Below are 19,198 nucleotides of genomic sequence, written 5' to 3' on the forward strand. Positions count from 1 at the left end.
AGCTAATGAAATCTTTTTTCAAACAGGGAACCTCCTGAACTCAAGCAGCTGCTCAGGAAACTGTAAGAGTTCACAGGTGTTTCAATATTTCAATAGTTGTTGAAACAGGGAAGATAAAACACTGAGAAGAGATTTATTAGACAGAAATTTATATCAAGAGATTAACTGTTTTTTCAACCAGCTTATAGGTGGACTCTTCTCCTTCTTTGTTAAAAAATGAATGGTATGAAACTATATGTTAAAGATGTTTCCATAATACCTTACGTTTACATAGCGCCTTACAGTTTCAAAGTGCTTTCACATGCCATCTCATTTAATCCTCACAACACCCCTGTGAGGTAGGTAGGACAGGTATTATCATCCTCACTGCAGGATGAGGAAACTGAGGCAGAGAGCAATTAAGTGACTTGCCCAAGATCACACAGCTGGTAAGTGGCAGAGCCAGGACAAGAAATCAAGTTTTCTGACTCCTCATCCAGTACTCTTTCCACTATAACTACTGCCCCCAATTATGAATAATGTACTGTGTCTCAAAATTGAAAGGTTATTGAAGTTCACTGCAGTGATGTCTTAACAGTAAAGTTAAATGAAAAATACAAGAACAGTAGGTCTGATGGTTTTACTTGACATAATAAAATTGGTGCAAAACCACTTTTTGTCTAATTACTTATAATCTTTTGGTCCAAATACATAAAATATGCAATATTTACAGCATTTTCCAATTTTTTTCGTAAATGCAATGCTTTAAAACACATTATAAAGCACCTTAGTAAAAATAGTCTACAAGTAAAAGTACAGAAGAAGTAGGAAAAATCCTACCCATTACCACAGCTCACTAAATGGAGTTATAATATGGACTCACCAATACCTCAGTTTACACCTTTACAAATAACCCATGGAGAAACAAATACTAAACTTACTTTTTTGATATTAATGTGTGGAAGCCTTAACCAAAACTTCAGGCAATGTCAACATTCTTTGAAGTGTTTCCCCAATCTTAGATACTGGGGAGACAGGAATGAGAAATACTGCTTTGATTCTTTTTACAGTATTAATAATGGTTTAAATTGATTTTTAACACTAATCATCATTTTTTTAAGAAAATTAAAATGACCTACATAAATATGGGCAGTTCCAACTACAGCAGATACAGTCTTAGCAAACGTGATCAAACATTTCAGTAAATTTCATGGGACGTGATTCACAGAAACAAAGTACACACCGCCAAACAGTTAATAACACTATCCAGTAGAGGCGTATAACCCAAACCTCCAGGTGAAGGTGGAAGTAGCAAATGGATTCATCTTCATTCATGGTTAGTTGAAAAACAATGCTTTATCAAAAAGAGTATCAGAACTTTTTCTGAAATTGTATTTCATTATTTAGCCTTCAATTAGACCTGCTATGTGTTTATTTTAGGTGATGTGTAGGTTTTGTTCAGGCAGGAGGTTATAACTCCCACCAAAATTTAACCAGAAAAAAAAAAAAAAGGCTGAAACTTAAACTTCCTAGACCACTGACATGTCAGCCAGAATCTACTTCCTTGACGTCACTGTCTGTATCCTAACTCAGTTCAATACAAATTATCTTACACACCCATCAGCAATCCAAGTTGTGGAGCTGAGAACTAAGGTGAAGACAGGGTCAAAGTTGTAGTTCAAGAATCTAACTGCCACACTTTGTACTCAGTTCGATTTAGGGTAAATCTTTTCATAGAAAAAGTTCTGTGCAAGGATGTAGAGGTCTCCATCTTTTTCTCGTACAGCGTGGGCTCTGATGAATTGGAACTGCTCTAGTGCAAACTCATAGAACTCATTCTCCATTTTCCAAATGTCAGATTGCTGTAGTTTTGCAATGGTTTGTTTAGTAGGGAGTTTCTTCTCTGTGGTTTTCCTAAGATGAGATTTCTTTCCTACTTACAAAGGAAAAAGAGAAAAGGTAAATAAATTCTGAGAACACACAAAAGATCAATGCCTGTTTATTTGAAGAGACTGTTTAAGTTAGTATGACACATGGAAGAGCATAATTGTTTTGTCTTAATATCATTCAGGCAAAAACAGTGCCCTAATCATACTAGAACTGTGATTTATTCCTTTGTAATGCAAATCCTTACCCTTGTTAAAGACTTAATGAGATGTCAAATAATAAAAGTAAGAATCGTGGACGTCCCTGGTGGCGCAGCGGTTGGGAATCCGCCTGCCAATGGAGGGGACATGGGTTTGAGCCCTGGTCCGGGAAGATCCCACATGCTGCAGAGCAACTAAGCCCATGCTCCACAATTACTGAAGCCCACGCATCTAGAGCCCGTGCTCCGCAACAAGAGAAGCCACTTCAATGAGAAGCCCGTGCACCACAACGAAGAGCAGCCACCGCTCTCCGCAACTAGAGAAAGCCCGCGCACAGCAACGAACACCCAATGCAGCCAAAAATAAATAAATTTATTTTAAAAAAAAGTAAGAATGGCCACTTGGTAAAGTGTAGGCTGTCACCTTATATGCTGTATTCTCAAATGCTTGGTGCTCTGACTAGTTTGTTTTTAAAGACATGATAAAATACCTATTTTCAAACTTAGTGCTGATTTTTCATAACCTATTCTCTATACCTATGTGTTAAAAGCTAGGGCACATGCATACTCCAGGAAGAGTTCCTCTGATTGTATCTTACCAAAGAACAGAAAAAAAAAAATCAGAATTAGATTGGACCAGCACGGTCACTTTCAGATATGTAATACTGTCACAGCTGCTGAAGCATTCTTTTAGGAGCACTGTGACATAGCACAGGATCATTACCAATGTGACTCAGTCTCTCCATCCTACCCCTACCTAAATAGCACTAGACATGTCTAAAGGGTGGAATGTATGGCTGGCACTACTGAATATCACACATTTCTAAGGCTGGCCCTGTAGTTTGTATCTTTCCATTATACCTACAATGCCTTTTAATTATAATCTCGTGCATGTTTATTCATTAAACAAATATTTAATGAATACCATCTGTGTGCCATGTACTGTTTTGTATTGAAAATGGTGAATAGAAACAGACAATATACTTGCCTTTCTGGAGTTTTATTCAACAAACTTCAAATCACACATATTTTGCAAGTGGCAAACAAAGTTAAGGACAGCTTGAAAAAGAAACCCATCCTTATATACCTGTACGATAGAGCTCTGTAGCACCCCTGAAGAACCGGGGCAAAGCTGCCTCCAATAACATGATAAAATCTTCAAGCTCTTCAGTAACTCCCACCAGAAAGTACTCATTAACTAGGTTATATTTGGCTTGATCCATAGCCCACCTGCTTCCTACATTCCTAAAACCAAAAAAAAGGAATAAAAAAATTGGTTGTGAAATCTGCTAAATACTTTTGATGCCTTTGACACTGTATATTATGGAAAAAACAGATAAACACATGTCCACCCAAAGCCTTAATGCCCTTTTATTAATGTCCTTTGGGAGGCACACCTGTTTCTAATCTCCTTTGCCTCTGCCCCCAGTTCCTGCTCAACTACGCAGGGCTAACCCAGATTTTAGTAGAGGACACTTAATTTGAACAGTTAAGAAATGTGTATACATATCCTCCCATCTGATCTAGTATGAGTGCATTTAATTTTTGTTAACTACAGTTGTCCCTTGAACAACATGGGTTTGACCTGCACAAATACCTTTCAATAGTAGATACTACAACACTACATGGACCACGATTGGTTGAATCTGCAGATCGAAGGAACCGTGGATACAAAGGACCAACTATAAATTATACCGGGATTAACCCCCACCTTGTTCCAGGGTCAACTGTACTCTAAACTTCGTTCATTTTAAGAGCTCTCTAGGAAGGTCTAAGCAATTTTGTGTAGCGATTATCTTCATTTAATTTATGAGTTTAGGTTTTTCTGATATTTCTTAAAAACAGAAATAGGATAAGAAATGGCTCTGCTAAGAATCTTTTTATTTTTCATGTTTTTAGCTAACAGCTGTTAATAGAGGTTTGGCCCTAAATAAACTATGCCTTTGGGTTCTTTTTAGCACTGACATTCCCTAACCCTAATGCCAAGCTCTGCCTTTAAGCAGTGTGATATTGAGCTGATGACTTCGCCTTTCTGAGCTTGTTTTCTCAGCCATTAAAAAGCTGGCATGGGTGGTGGGAAGCTGGGGAAGCAAACGAGTTGATTTCTCAGGTGCCTCCCAGATTTCTCAAGTGCCTCCCAGTTCTATGAATCGAGGAGGCATACTAAAGAAGTGTGATTAAAATCTCCTCAGTAATGCCCAATGGAGAGATATACTCTCTATTGCTCTAAGGTAGGGGAGGCAACCTTTCCTCTAAAGAGCCAGAGAGTAAAGCCGGAGATGGGTCTGCAGGTCATATGGTCTCGGTCACTTGGTTACTTAACCCTGCTCTTGCAGTGTGAAAACAGCTACAGACACTAAGTAAATAAATAGATGTGGTTGTCTTCCAATAAAACTATTTATAAAAACAGGTGATGGGCCAAATTTGGTGTCCGGGTTGTAATCTACTGATCCCTGTTGTAAGGAAATGATTAAAAATTGAGAAGACATTCTTTCTAAGCTTCCAATTCTTACATTATTACAGTTGACCTTTGAACAACACGAGCGTTTAGGGGTTCCAACCAGACCCGATCCCCCATTCCCCACTTGAAAATCTGCATATAACTTTACAGTCAGCCCGCCATATCCCCAGCTCCACATCCGAGGATTCAGCCAACCACGGATCATGTAGTACTGTAGTACATCTTTATTTAAAAAAATCTGCATTTCAGTGGACCCGCGAAGTTCAAAGCTGTGCTGTTCAAAGGGTCAATTGTATTATGCGTTGATACAATCTACTGAGTAGGGCCTTAAGGTTCTCAGTAATCTAATACTATATCTCAAATAATGATGGAAAGAACAGAAGGCATTCCTTATATCGCTCATGGTTTTAAGGAAGCTACTAACTTTGAATGTGTTCCTGTTTTTTTCTACTTTTCCTATTAAAATGATTGATTAGAACTAATGCGTACCATTATTTTTTTAAACTGAAAACTCAGCACATTCTGAGGAAATAAACTCTATTAAAGATAAAATATCTTTATTTTACCTTGGCTTCTCTCAAAGTCAAATCAGTTTAACAGTAAATCCAGGTGAATAATTTACCCACTAAGCCTCTTCTTGATCTAAAATGGATGGCTCAAACAATAAGCTTAGGAGAAAATGAGGTTTATGAAAGGAACCCTGACCTCTAATTAAGACCACTGCTAGAACATAGCAAGACACATAACACCAAAAACAAAAAAGAATTAAAAACCAGCATCTGAGAAATCATTGCAAGCATGTTTTACATGAAGAATCTTTTTAATGCACTTAAAGGTAACTAAAAACTAGGTATTACTTAATTACATGTTATTTTTGGTCTGGTCTTTCACGAACTTCCTTACACCTAGTCCTTGACTAACAACACACTCACCCTTGTGAAATACAGATTATAGAGATAATAGATAGATTACTGATTGAAGCTAGCTTTATCTCCCTACCAGCATTCCGAGCTGTGGCCACAGAAGAATGGGATTTGAAGCCAGAGCTTCTCCGGAGCACAGTCTGAGCCGCCCTCAGCTACACATTCATCAAAGGTCTGGAAAAAAGACAAAGCAGCACATGTGAGCCATAAACCCGAGCCTCACCTACCAAGTATCTTAATGTGGTAAGTTATTAAATAAATGGCAGTGGATGGGACGAGTAGTGAATTAAAGTGATAGGTTACAAAAACATACTTGAGATACTGAGCAAAGTCAAACATGGGTTGTTCTCACATCGTTGTTTTATACCAGTGTTTATAAGAATTCTTCTACTATATGAATGGAACATCCCCCAGATAACAACTTATCCTTGAAATTAAGTACTGGTTTATGTTGAGTTTGTGTATTTATATTTTCTATCCCCTTACCGAAGTAAGTTAAATAAAAACAAGGTTAAAGATACTCTTTGTGAAACAATTATTTGAAAAGAATATAAAGTAGGACTACACTTAAGTCTTTTCCCCTTTTCTCATTAAAACAAACAAAAAAATCATTGTACAAAGCAAAAGTGACCCTGGACACTTATGACTTGCATGCCATCCTCTCCAAATGCATCTGACTAAATTAATTAAAAGGGCAGGAGACTCACAGGTTATGGATCTAAAATTAAATCAACTTCATTTTCTTTAGTACTTACTGTCTGTCACAGGCATTTTTACAGTAGGCGTTATCTATTTGAAATGATATTAAGATGCCAGAGAACAAACTTAAGAGCTCAGGCTGTTGGAGTAGACATCTATAAATACCACCTGTTATTTCTGAGAAGAGGGGGTATGTAAAAGTAGAAAGAGAACGCATCCAGAGTCCAGACTCCTGAGTTTCTAGAACCATGTGTGACTCTATCTTGAGTAAGTCTTTATGGCCTCCAAACCTCACTTTCTAAACTATAAAATCAGATAAATTCAAAGGTCCCTTTCAACCAAAAATCTAGTAAGAATAGGACCCCAAACCCTTAGGTCTGACTATGGCTAGAGGTATAGTGGAATAATTATCTTTATTCTGGCAACATTTAAGAGGCAACAGCAAACTGCAGCCCACAATTGATTTGCCCATTTCTTTTACAGATGACCTTCACCATGATATAGGAAAAAGATTTATGACTTGGGTTTGAATCTTGAACCCAGAAAAACTTAAGTTCTGTGTTAGTTTCCTCATAGGAAAAAGGAGGACATAATCTTACTTTGAGGAAGAAATAAAATCATGGATCTAAAAGAATCTACCACAAAGAGTGGTTCACTGTAGGCACTCAATAAATGGGATGTGTCTACGTCTGTCTTTCTCTCCCCACCTCTCCTCCCTAATAGTCAAATACAATGTTTTGTTGGTTCTTGTTCTCCCTGACCTCCACAGCGTTGTCTACTTCTTTGAACACTCCCCTTTTTGGCTTTTTGTTGGTTCTCTGTACCTTTCTGAATGTACTATCACTATCTTCTTTTAAGGCATGTTTTGGTCCTTCTACCAAGCATGGAAACTCAGCTGTCTTCTCTTTACCCACTCCCTTCCTTAGCTTATTCACACTTCCTTGGCTTCATTTATAATTTCTAGGCAAAAGATTTCCAAATTTGTACCCCCAGATCCATCACCTCTTACCTATCTTCTGATACCTAGTATGCCTTTTCATTTGAATTTCCAGTATTACCTCATATTCAATATTTCTGGCAATAGGATGACATTGCCCCTTGTAATTCAGACTCAAGATCTCAGCACATTTCTTTATTTTTCCTCTCCCTCACTTAACATCCTTGAGGTAATGTCTTTCCAATGCATCTTTTTTTTCCCCCAATCTTCCATCAGGATCTTGCCATGTCATGTCTTCATTCTTACAATCACTTCCTAATTGGGCTCCCTTCCCTCCCTTCCTTCAATCTGCTCTTAGACTACCAGGTTAGTCTAAGTAGTCACTTCTAACATCCTCTACTCAGAAAACTTCAATAGCTTCCAACATCTTTTTAAAAAGAGAAATACAAACTCTTTATCCTGGCTTTAAAGAATGCTTCATAATCTGACCTCAGTGTGCAAGTCTAGCCTTATCTCCATGTATAACTTCCATCTTTACCAGATTAACCTGTTTTACAGTTTCTCAAGCATGTCATATGTACCTGCAAATCCATATATTTTGCTGACTACATTTTCTTCCTCTGAAAGTGCTTCCCTCCACCAATCTAGTTTACATGAAGACTATCTTTCCAATGACTACTCTGGCCTAAAGTCACTCATTTTTTTTTAACTCATATAAATGAATTAAATACTGCCTTGTAATAGCCAGCTCTTAGGATCCAAGTATGTTATTTATATATACATCTTTATTTAAAGAACTTGCTCCATGTACTTTGGGAAAAAAATTGTATTATGTTCTCTCCTGAACTATAGAAAACACTTATTGGAGGGATCATGCAGTATAGTATGCATTTGTGTCCTCCACAGCATACAATATCTTGCTATACCAACTGTTTGCACAATCATTGTGTCCTCCATAGCATACAATACATTGTTATACCAAATGTTTGCATAATCAATATTTGTAAATGGCTGGAAAGACTGCACTTTGGAGATTTTGCATGAGCATTAAAGGTACAATTCTAGTTGAGATGAAGACAGGGGCAGTAAAATTTTTTCATGAAGCATTTTGACAGTTCCTTAGAGTTCTCTCAAATTCTCTTAGGATTTCTCCCTCACCCCCCAATGTATACACACACACACACACACACACACACACACACACACACACATCCATATCAATCTATCTATTTTTTTAAGTGAAAACATCTCAGTTTACACTTAACAATCAACCCCATTTCAATGGCCATTACAGTATGTCTGAAATTTACTAGATGGTCTGATTTAGATTTGCTGGTCTAAGTCACTTTCTAAAAAGTGGTTTTACTATCATTTATGCCACCTTGCAGCTCATAAAAAGAAAACAACCTATGTATCTATCTCTACCGTATCTCAGGTTCCAATAAACCCAGTGGTGATATATCAGAAGGTTTCTGATTTCACGCCTAATCAGTTTCAAACAAATCCTAAATCACAGTACAGTGCTTCTGAAGTTCAGAAGAGGTGCTCTGCTTCATTATACCTTCATCTGAATAGAGTATCAGATGAAAAAGAAATGAATTACTAAGGTGATTGTGAGTGAACTCATAAACTGTACCACCACTGTGTGTGTGTATGTGTGCGTGTAAGATTCAAAGACAAAAAGATTTTGCTTAAATGTGTTGGGTTGGCCAAAAGGTTTGTTCGTTTTTTTCCGTAAGATGGCTCTAGTAGTGCTTAGTTGTCTTTAACTTCATTCGAAACAATTTTGTTAAATTGTATTGTGACAGCTGTCATATCAGCGTGCATTTTTAAAAAACATCAAAATTGGTGAATTTTTGTGTAGTCATTTTAATATTGAAGAATGGAAGAAAAAAGCAACATTTTCGGCATATTATGCTTTATTATTTCAAGAAAGGTAAAAACGCAACTGAAACGCAAAAAAAAAAAAGATTTGTGCAGTGTATGGAGAAGGTGCTGTGACTGATCGAATGTGTCCAAAGTGGTTTGCGAAGTTTCATGCTGGAGATTTCTCGCTGGACAGTTCTCCACGGTCAGGTAGACCAGTTGAAGTTGATAGTGATCAAATCGAGACATTAATTGAGAACAATCAAGGTTATACCACGTGGGAGATAGCCGACATATTCAAAATATCCAAATCAAGCGCTGAAAATCATTTGCACCAGCTTGGTTATGTGAATCGCTTCGATGTGAGGGTTCCACATAAGTTAAGCGAAAAAAACCTTCTTGACTATATTTCCTCATGCTATTCGGTACTTAAACGTAACAAAAATGTTCTGTTTTTAAAACAAATTGTGATGGGCGATGAAAAGTGAATACTGTACAATAATATGGAACGGAAGAGTTCGTGGGGCAAGTGAAATGAACCACCATCCACCTCACCAAAGGCCGGTCTTCATCCAAAGAAGGTGATGTGTATATGGTGGGATGGAAGGGAGTCCTTTATTATGAGCTCCTTTCAGAACACCAAACAATTAATTCCAACAAGTACTGCTCCCAATTAGACCAACTGAAAGCAGCGCTCGAAGAAAAGCGTCTGGAATTAGTCAACAGAAGACACATAATCTTCCATCAGAATACCGCAAGGCCACATGTTTCTTTGATGACCAGGCAAAAAACTGTCACAGCTTGGCTGGGAAGTTCTGATTCATCCACCATATTCACCACACATTGCACCTTTGGATTCCCATTTATTCCGGTCTTTACAAAATTCTCTTAATGCAAAAAATTTCAATTCCCTGGAAGACTGTAAAAGGCACCTAGAACGCTTCTTTAAAAAGTTTTGGGAAGATGGAATTATGAAGTTGCCTGAAAAATGGCAGAAGGTAGTGGAACAAAATGGTGAATACGTTGTTCAATAAAGTTCTCAGTGAAAATGAAAAATGTGTCTAATATTTTTACTTAAAAACCAAAGGAATTTTTTGGCCAATCCAATAAGAAAATAGGACAGTGAAAGAGGCTGCAGTATTAAAAGTTCCCATAGAGTCACTATACGGAAAATTTTGGAAATTTAAGTATCCACTATTGGAATTAAAACTGGTTAATGAATGAGCATGCAGGATGGCTATTTTGACCCAAGTTCTCTAGTTAGCCAACTCCTTCTTCCTGTGTTCTAAAATACTAAAAGTATTTTAGTATTTCAAACAAAATCTGTAGATAATCTTCAAGTTTATTTTTGGCCAGTAGTTTAAAATCTGCTAGCCTACTCTGGCAGTATAAGAGTTACCACCAAAATCCGTTCTTCCCTTCTTCCACAGTCATAGAGTTTAGCCTCTCTTGCAGTTAGGTATGGCCATATGACTAAGTTCTTGCCAGGAGACTGGGGGCAGAAGTGATGTGAGCAAGTTCTGGGTCACTTGGTTAAAAGGAAATTGGTGGGCCTCTAACTTCCCTCCTTCCCATGAGCTGGAAGACAGATGTCGTGGTGACCCAAATTAAACCGAGCACATAAGGGCAAGCCCCTGAACGGTAGCAGAGTAACAACATGGCAGGAACCCAGCTCCCTGAATGACTGTGTGCAGCAAAGCTGCTCTAAAATCCTGGGCCCCTCACCTTTAGGCTTTTATGTATGACAGAAAAAAATCTACCTAAGCATTTTAATTTCTTTGTTTCAGAAGCATCTACCCTAATTCACCTACCAAACATTTTATCAGATAATATAAAAGTGGAAAAATAGTTTGGGTTTTGCCTCCTTTGTAGTTCCTTCTTATCATTTGGCAAAGGTGTTTCACTCCTATCAACTTAAAAGAAACAGCCCAAAGACAGGCCATAGCAAGGAAGATGTAAAGAAAAAAAAAACAAATACAAATAATCAAAAATTGGCGAACGTACATGATTGTGCTAGATCTTAATGTAAAACAGAAATTCTCCTTTTTCTATCTTTTTAAAAATTTTTTTCATACTTTATTTTTTATTTTATTTATTTATTATTATTTTTGGCTGCATTGGGTCTTCGTTGCTGCACACGGGCCTTCTCTAGTTGCAGCAAGCGGGGGCTACTCTTCATTGCGGTGGGCGGGCTTCTCTCATCGCGGTGGCTTCTCTTGTTGCAGAGCACAGGCTCTAGGCGCAAGGGCTTCAGTAGTTGTGGCACACGGGCTCAGAAGTTGTGGCACACGGGCTCAGTAGTTGTGGCTCGCGGGCTCTAGAGTGCAGGCTCAGTAGTTGTGGTGCACGGGCTTAGCTGCTCCGCAGCATCCTTCCTGGACCAGGGCTCAAACCCCTGTTCCCTGCATTGGCAGGCAGATTCTTAACCACTGTGCAACCAGGGAAGTCCCTCCTTTTTCTTTATAAATATGTGATGCATAAAGTAAACCAAGCATTTCCTAGTGAGTGAAATCAAGTTAACGAAACTCAATACCATCTTGACCACATACAGCTCAATGAATCAATCCACTGGCGTCTTAATCAAGATGAACTTCTCCACTGACTCCAACAGTGACATCAGCCCTTGGGCTTCTCTACTCACAGCACAGGAGACGACTGTCAATCAAATGCTGCCCACCAGAACTTTCCCACTCATTTGCTAACTTCTATTCACTTTCTCCTGAACATTCTGACCACATTTCAGAAATAGAATTTTCTATAAATAAATGTTTTACTCTTATAAAATTTCTTCTTAAAATAAAAAGCAAAAACAAAACTCAGTTCAGTACACCACAGAAACAAAAAGTTATGATCAGCTTTTTCACTTAAACACCATCTATGCTTAGAAAGAGCAATTCTTTGTGAACTACATACAAATGTTTTTAAAAGCAGGAAATATCAAAATATTCTTTAGACTATTTAGATTATTAGTTTAAATTCCTAGAATTGTAGGTTAAAATAAACAAAATTTGATGCTTGATAGTGATGGCAATTATATTTACATTCAAACCCTTTTCTACAAATGACCTTGCTTCATACTTTATACAGAAAACTGAAGCTGAGAGTGAGCTCCCTTGATTCCTGCTTAGATAAAAGCTTATCTGCAGCCCCTACTGCCCTTATCTGTAAAAAAGTATTTCCTCCTATCTTTAAATACCCTTTCTCACTCCCTTCTGAGACCCTGCTTCACCAATTTTTCTCCAGTTTTTCCATCATAACCCCTTGCTCTCTTCAGGTACATTAATATGCCCAAGTATCTGTCGCCTTTAGTAAAACATTTCTCATATTTTTTGCTCCCTTCAAAGCCAAACTTCTATCTCAAGAGTAGTCTTTCCTCTCAGTCTTAACTTCTCACGGTTACTCCTCAACCCTTTGGATTCCACATAAGCACCTTCTCTGACCTCCCCATTGACAAGTCTAAGGGAAAGTTTTAAATTCTCAATTCACTAACCTCTTCGTGATTGAAATGATTTTTCCATGCATTTCAAGGACTCGCCAGGTTTGTCTTCTGATTCTCCAACCTCAGTCTTCTTGGTGTGCTTCCCTCCCTTTGCCTACTCCTTAAATGTTGTCATTCCCCAGAGCTACATATTTGCACCCCCTTTTTTTCTTCTTCCTTTTTCGTTTGGTACTGTCTTCATACTCTGTATGTCTCCCAAGTGCAATTTCATTCAATCCCTTGTTTCAACTCCCACCTAATGCTGATGACTCCCAAATCTATGATTAAGTTCAGATTTATTTCTTGATACACAAATACATTTCTAGTGGATATTTCCATCTGCTTATACATGACTAAAAATAATGTCCAATTTGAACTCATCATCTCTTTCTTCAACTTCATTACAACGGACTTTTCTTTCCATTTTCTCTCTTTTGAACCACATATATAGTAGTTCGATCAGAAGCCTGGGAAGATGACAGGTCAAGGCTGACTCTGGATTGTACCTTTTACTGAGATAGAGAAACTGGTCTACAACAAAGAGTTATCAAACCTTTAAATATGAACTGCAAAGATATTATATTGCTTTCCTGTGGTGCTTTTTTTTTTTTTTTTTTTGCAGTACGTGGGCCTCTCACCGTTGTGGCCTCTCCCACTGCGGAGCACAGGCTCTGGACGCGCAGGCTCAGCGGCCATGGCCCACGGGCCCAGCCGCTCTGCGGCATGTGGGATCTTCCTGGACTGGGGCACGAACCCGTGTCCCCTGCATCGGCAGGCGGACTCTCAACCACTGCGCCTCCAGGGAAGCCCTCCTGTGGTGCATTGTACATATAAAACACTTTCTAAGCAAACAGTAATAAGTTCTCAAATGCTTTTGTGTAAAATCCATGTTCAATAAGCAAACCACAGTCAGGGGATTATGAATTGCTAAGGACTACGGAAGCAGTATTTTGTAAGCCAGTAGTAGGATCAGGTAGTAGCTAAGTATGGAATTCTTCTAACCTCATTAATATCTTTTATAAACTAATACATATTTTTAGGTATAATATTCTGAATTCATTATAATTCCTACAGCTGTCAATAAGTCTAGTTAATTTAGAGTAAGAAATACGAAAAGCAAATTGGGGTAGGAATTGTGATCTCTGAGATCAATGAGTACTTCTTAAGCAAAAACTCATTCTCCTTTAGATTGTTATTTACAGCATGTAACTATACACTCTTTCCATAAGTATAACCCCCTTGGTGTTCTGCTAATAAAACAATAATTAATAAAAATGATTAATAACCTATAGGATAGTACAAAACTGAAATATTCATAAGATAAATATTTACATATTTAGAAAACGTGAGTGATGAGAATTATAGATGTAGTTATTTGGAAGCTGTAAGAAGGCCTATGCTGAAAGAAGGTCTGAGAGACAAACTATTCAAACTTGGGTATTTGGTTAATGTTTTCTCAAAATGAACAAAGTGGGTCTGCCACTTGAAAGAAAACAACTGACAGTCTTAGTAGCCCAGCGGTTCTCAACTGGCGCTGTTTTGACCTCCAGGTGACATCTGGCAATGTTTGGAGACCTTCTTCGTTCTCACACCTGGAGGGTGTAGGGGAGATGCTACTAGGTAGAGGTCAGAGATGCTGCTAAACGTCCTATAATGTGTAAGGCAGCCCTCACAACAAGGAATTCTCTGGCCAAAAGCAACAATAGTGTCAAGGTGGAGAAATCCTGTGGGTGCCAGTGATAAAAGCCAAGCTTTCAAACTAAAAAATATAAAAATTTAAATTTATTTCTACTTCATCTGTCACCATAAGCCTGACAGTTTCCCAATACTTACAGACTTTTCTGATGAGATAAGTGGTGACGTTAACGAATGTGAATTTTTGATATTGTATAATAAAATGTGCCAACACTTGGAAGATCCACGTAACTCAGTGAACTAATGTGTTCCAAATGACCAATACATGAGGTTAAAAAATTATGCTTTGTTAAAAAATCCATTCAAAGTATAAAATATATCAGTGGATTTTAATGCAGCAGAACATAAAAGGTTAACTGCTATGGTTTCAGATTCCACACTTCAATAAGTTTAAGAAACTACTACTAGTTAAGTTTTAGTGTAATATTAAAGAAGAATTTCCACAATTTTCTGAAAAGGCTATTAAAATACTGCCTTTTCTAGTTACATATCTGTGTAAAGCTGAATTTTCTTCATACACTTCACCAAAAGAATGTATTAAATAGACTGATTCAGCAGCAGATATGAAAATCCAGCTGTCTATATTATATTAAATCAGGTGTTTTAAAAATTTGCAAAAATGTAAAATGCCACTATTTATACCTTTTTCTGAAAATGGTTATTTGCATTAAAATATATTATTTATGTTACCATATTATGGTTTCCTACTGTTACTATTAAATTAGTTACTATTTTAAAAGTTTCTCAGTCAATTGGCAAATTTACTGATATTGGTAAATATGAACAGAAATAGATATAACCCACATAGATAAAAGCTCCTTGGTGGTCCTCAATAAAAAGAGTAAAAGGAGTTCTGAGACTAAAAAGTTTGAGAACCACTGATTTATATATTGTAGTTCTTGAATGCTGACCTTTGGATTACTAAATATCCCTATTTTCCAGGTATTGGGACAGAGATTAAATTATGCAAAACTCTAGGTATAAAGTTTGAAAAACAGAGTATTTGAAATCTCCCAAATAAAACAAATCTTATGTTCCTTACAAGATGAACTGAAAGCTATCACAGGCATATACATATGACTAAAATGGCTTTGAAATTATTGACAGTGTAAACCAGAAACTGGAAATGAAGCCATTGTAAGGTATTTCCAGCCTTAGCCTTTGCCATCATAGCCACTTTTTAATCCCTGTTATCTTCAAATACCCTGCCATCTTCCAAAGTGCTATATGCCACGAAGTCTTACCAACTTTACAGATATGAGTTTATTAAAGAAAACTCTTGCCAGTTAAAGATATTAAGGAATTATTTGCAATATAACAACTTTATTTAACTCATTAGGTGCCAGAATGTTACTAACATTTATGTCATGAGAAACAAACCAAATTATTAAAAACGTGTGTTTCAATGTTTCAAGACTGAAAAGGTCTATTTTGCCTATCACAAAACAAAGTAATTCTTTACTTTGATAAAGCATTTGAAGATGGCCCTGTCCCCGTGAGAATTAAGGTAATACAATAGTATTTTGCTGATGTTACTAATATTACATCTAAATAAACAGGTGTATTAATATGTATTTTATAATGACATAAAAAAAACAGACCAAGACCTATCATCATTAGGGTGAAGAATGGTTAAATCTCCAGGCTGGAGAGGGCATACCTACCTAAAGCTTTCAAAGATGAAAGGGAGACTACGTTAAAATATCTGCCTAGGTTTTTCTGTGAGCATTGAATATACAACTTTGGAACATCTCTCATACAAAAATATCGAGTGACATGTTGCTTTCCCTCCCTCCTTTTTCAAGGGTATAGAGAGGTTAAGACTGTGAGCTCTGGAATTGGAGTGCTTGGGTTTAAATTCCTGCACCACCATTTACTGGTAGTATAACACTGGGCAAGGTACTTAACCTTTCTGTGCCCCAGTTTCCTTATCTGTAAAATGGACACAACAACAGCAACTATCCCATAAAATTGTTGTACAGGCCACCTGAAAAAATACATAATATGTGACTTAAAACAGAGCTTGATAAACAAGAAGCACTCAATAGATGTGAGCTATTATTGTTGTTATATTAAGTATTATTGTTACCTAATTCCCTAAACTACATAGGATAGCAACCACAAAACCACGGTATCCAGGGCTGACGTGACATGACAGATGTAGGAACCTACGTGACTGTGAATCTTTTCCTTACCAACACTAACATTCCTTTAGTTGAAGGAGGGAGATGGATACTAACAATTACTGAGTAAGAGCTAGTATAAATGATAGGGCTAAAATTAAAAAAGAAAGTAGTTAGCATTGAAGTGAATTTAGAAATAACTAACAATAAATTTTGAAGTACTAGGTCACAAAAGGGTTATATTACAGATTTTACAAAATTTTACAGACACTCCATAATAATATAATTATATATATTTTTTCTAGAAGATTATATAATACTAAGAGATGAGTGGACGCTGGAAAAAAAGGGTACTGTTTGGATCAGTACCTTCTGTCTAAAGCCTTGAGACTAAGGAAAGAAATAGCGATTTCTAGAAAACATAAACAGGTAAATAAAACAAAAGAACAATTGCCTTCTCATGTGACAGAGGGCACATCCAACTTAGAAAAAAATTAATTGTTGGGTGTTAATTACTATAATACAGCAAGTATCTAGCATCACCATTACGCAACACTTTAGGTTTAAAAGGTGCAGAATTCCCTCACTGAGCCATTTGCTGAACGCTTACAGATGAACTAGGCACCGTACTCGTACTAGATATGGAGGAGACAAAGGTGAAGGAAATACAGCGCCTGCTTCAGGACGTTCACAGCCTTTTGGAGAAGACATATATGTAAACAAATAATTCAAGTACCACAAAATAAATATTTAAAAAATAGCGATTTGAATGGAGTGCTCTGGGAACTTTGAAAGGGACACGGCTCACTGCCAGAAAAGACTTTATGAAAGAGGTAACATTTGAGCTGGATCTTAAAGGTGAACAAAGAGTTTTCAGATTGAAGGAGAGACATTGTAAACATAGGGAACAACACGTGTGCAAAAAGTATGAAGTAATAAGTCTGGAGGACGGTGACATTTCAGGTAAGGCACCCAGTGATGCACTGGGTGCCTGAGGCGAAAATGAGGCAGGAGAAGGAGGTCTCAGGCTATGTCAGACTGCGTCTCCTGTGCCTTGGGCAATCCTGTGAGCGACGAGGTCCCCGTAATGGTATTCCACCAGAAAATTGACACAGTTTGGTTTCTTAGAAAAACAAGTCTGGGGCTACTCTGGAGGACGCACTTAAATAGAAGACAACTCAAATTGTAAGAACCCTGTTAAGCTATTATTCTCATCTTGCCTGAAAAAATAAGCTGCTTTAACAAAATAGTGTCCCTAAACAGATGAACAAAAATCAACGTAAACGGGCTTCCCTGGTGGCGCAGTGGTTGAGAGTCCGCCTGCCGATGCAGTGGACACGGGTTCGTGCCCCGGTCCGGGAAGATCCCACATGCCGCGGAGCGGCTGGGCCCGTGAGCCATGGCCGCTGAGCCTGCGCGTCCGGAGCCTGTGCTCCGCAACGGGAGAGCCACAACAGTGAGAGGCCCGCGTACCGCAAAAAAAAAAAAAAAAAAAAATCAACGTAAACTGCCATCATCAAGGTTAAGAGAACCAAACTATGTACACAAATGTATCATATTAATGAGTTATTATAGTGATCTCATAGAAAATTATTAATAGGGCTATAATAAAACAAATATTCAGCTCCAGAACACAAGTCAAATATTTTTTAAAAGGACAAAATATTATATATACTCCAAAATACCAACTACAAAGTAGTTTTATTTTTACTTCTTCATAATTTTGGGCTCTTTTGAAATTTTCCACAATAAGCAAGGAATACATTTATAATCATTAATAAATTTTAAAAGCATTCACTGTTTATTGCATTTCATAAACAATTATCTTTATAAAAATTCTAAAACTAAAATATTACCTTTTTGTCCCCTTGTTTTCGTCTTCTTAACCCTGGTCTATAATCATCTCCAAATCTCAGAAAGTAATAGTAAGAAACTAGCCTCTCAATAGGATCCCTTATGACATTAATGTAAATTGGCTTCTTCTTCACACCAAATCTGAAATAGAGAAAAATTTAAAAGGTGACATCAACCTTTTCATTCTGTTTGGGGTGTCCTGAAATTGAAATTTGAGGTATTAATTCTATATGGAAAAAAACATGAGTTAATTAAATAAAATACAGTATGTGGAGATTAGAAAATATTTTAGGACTATACTACAATAAAGTAAATAAGAATTTTAAAATTACAGCTGAAGATAAAGGAGAGAAGGGAAAATTGAGTGACAAATAATTTTAAATTTTACTAGCAAGATTACATAAAACACTTCAATTTCACATAGCAATGATTTCTCACTTCTGACGCACCAAACTAGATAAACATTGTCAATGGATATAGCAGAAGTCCACACAAGCGCGATCATTTGAGCCTAACGTCTGTGATGCTAATTTTAAAGACAAGATAGAAGTGAAAAACATTACGTCTTCAGCATTATTTCCTTAGGGAATGATAGAGAGTTGGAGGAACACAGAAGGAGTATACTTTAGCCACCCTTGCAGATCCTAGAATTGTCTAGCTGATTCCTGTTCTAATATCCTCACTTATCCCAGCCTTAAACCTTAGTGTTATCCTGACTCTCCTTTATTCTTCTTTAGCACGGTTACCAAGTCCTTCTGATTTTTTCTTTTGTAGGCTTTCTCAGAGATTTGACCTGTCTTCCTCACTTCCTTTCTTGTCACAACTGCCCTCTTTGTAGGCCTCTTGCTTGGATTACTGCAATAATTGATGGTTTTCTAATAATAAGAATTGGTTTTCTTGCATCCAGTCTCTCTCCCTTTCAGTCTACCTTCATACCAATTCTAAACTGATATTTCCTCATTTATTAGATCACTCTTCTTAGAAACCTGAAATACCCCTACTGTTTATGTTGACTTCAAACCCAAACTCCTTTACTTGATTGTTAATGTCTGCTTGCCTTATGTCTTGGGTTCCACCTTACTTATCTAACTTTATTT

General features: G+C 37.2%; 1 protein-coding gene across 2 annotated transcripts in view; it reads right to left on the bottom strand.

Moving 5' to 3' along the window:
• Positions 1–207: 207 nt before the first annotated feature.
• Positions 208–19,198, bottom strand: part of HS2ST1 (heparan sulfate 2-O-sulfotransferase 1) — a gene marked incomplete at its 5' end in the record, with an annotated part of 184,560 nt that continues 165,569 nt past the window's right edge. The window contains 4 exons of one of the 2 annotated variants that reach the window (XM_082666324.1): positions 208–1,912; positions 3,153–3,310; positions 5,526–5,623; positions 18,104–18,242. In XM_082666324.1, the coding sequence (XP_082522450.1) occupies positions 1,686–1,912; positions 3,153–3,310; positions 5,526–5,623; positions 18,104–18,242 (622 nt within the window). In that variant the 3' untranslated portion in view covers positions 208–1,685. Of the gene's footprint in view, positions 1,916–3,152; positions 3,311–5,525; positions 5,624–18,103; positions 18,243–19,198 lie in introns of both variants that reach the window. The other variant, XM_082666325.1, reaches the window with a different exon arrangement.

The sequence above is a fragment of the Grampus griseus genome (genome assembly GCF_964374135.1).
Source record: "Grampus griseus genome assembly, chromosome: 1".
Taxonomy (NCBI): domain Eukaryota; kingdom Metazoa; phylum Chordata; class Mammalia; order Artiodactyla; family Delphinidae; genus Grampus; species Grampus griseus.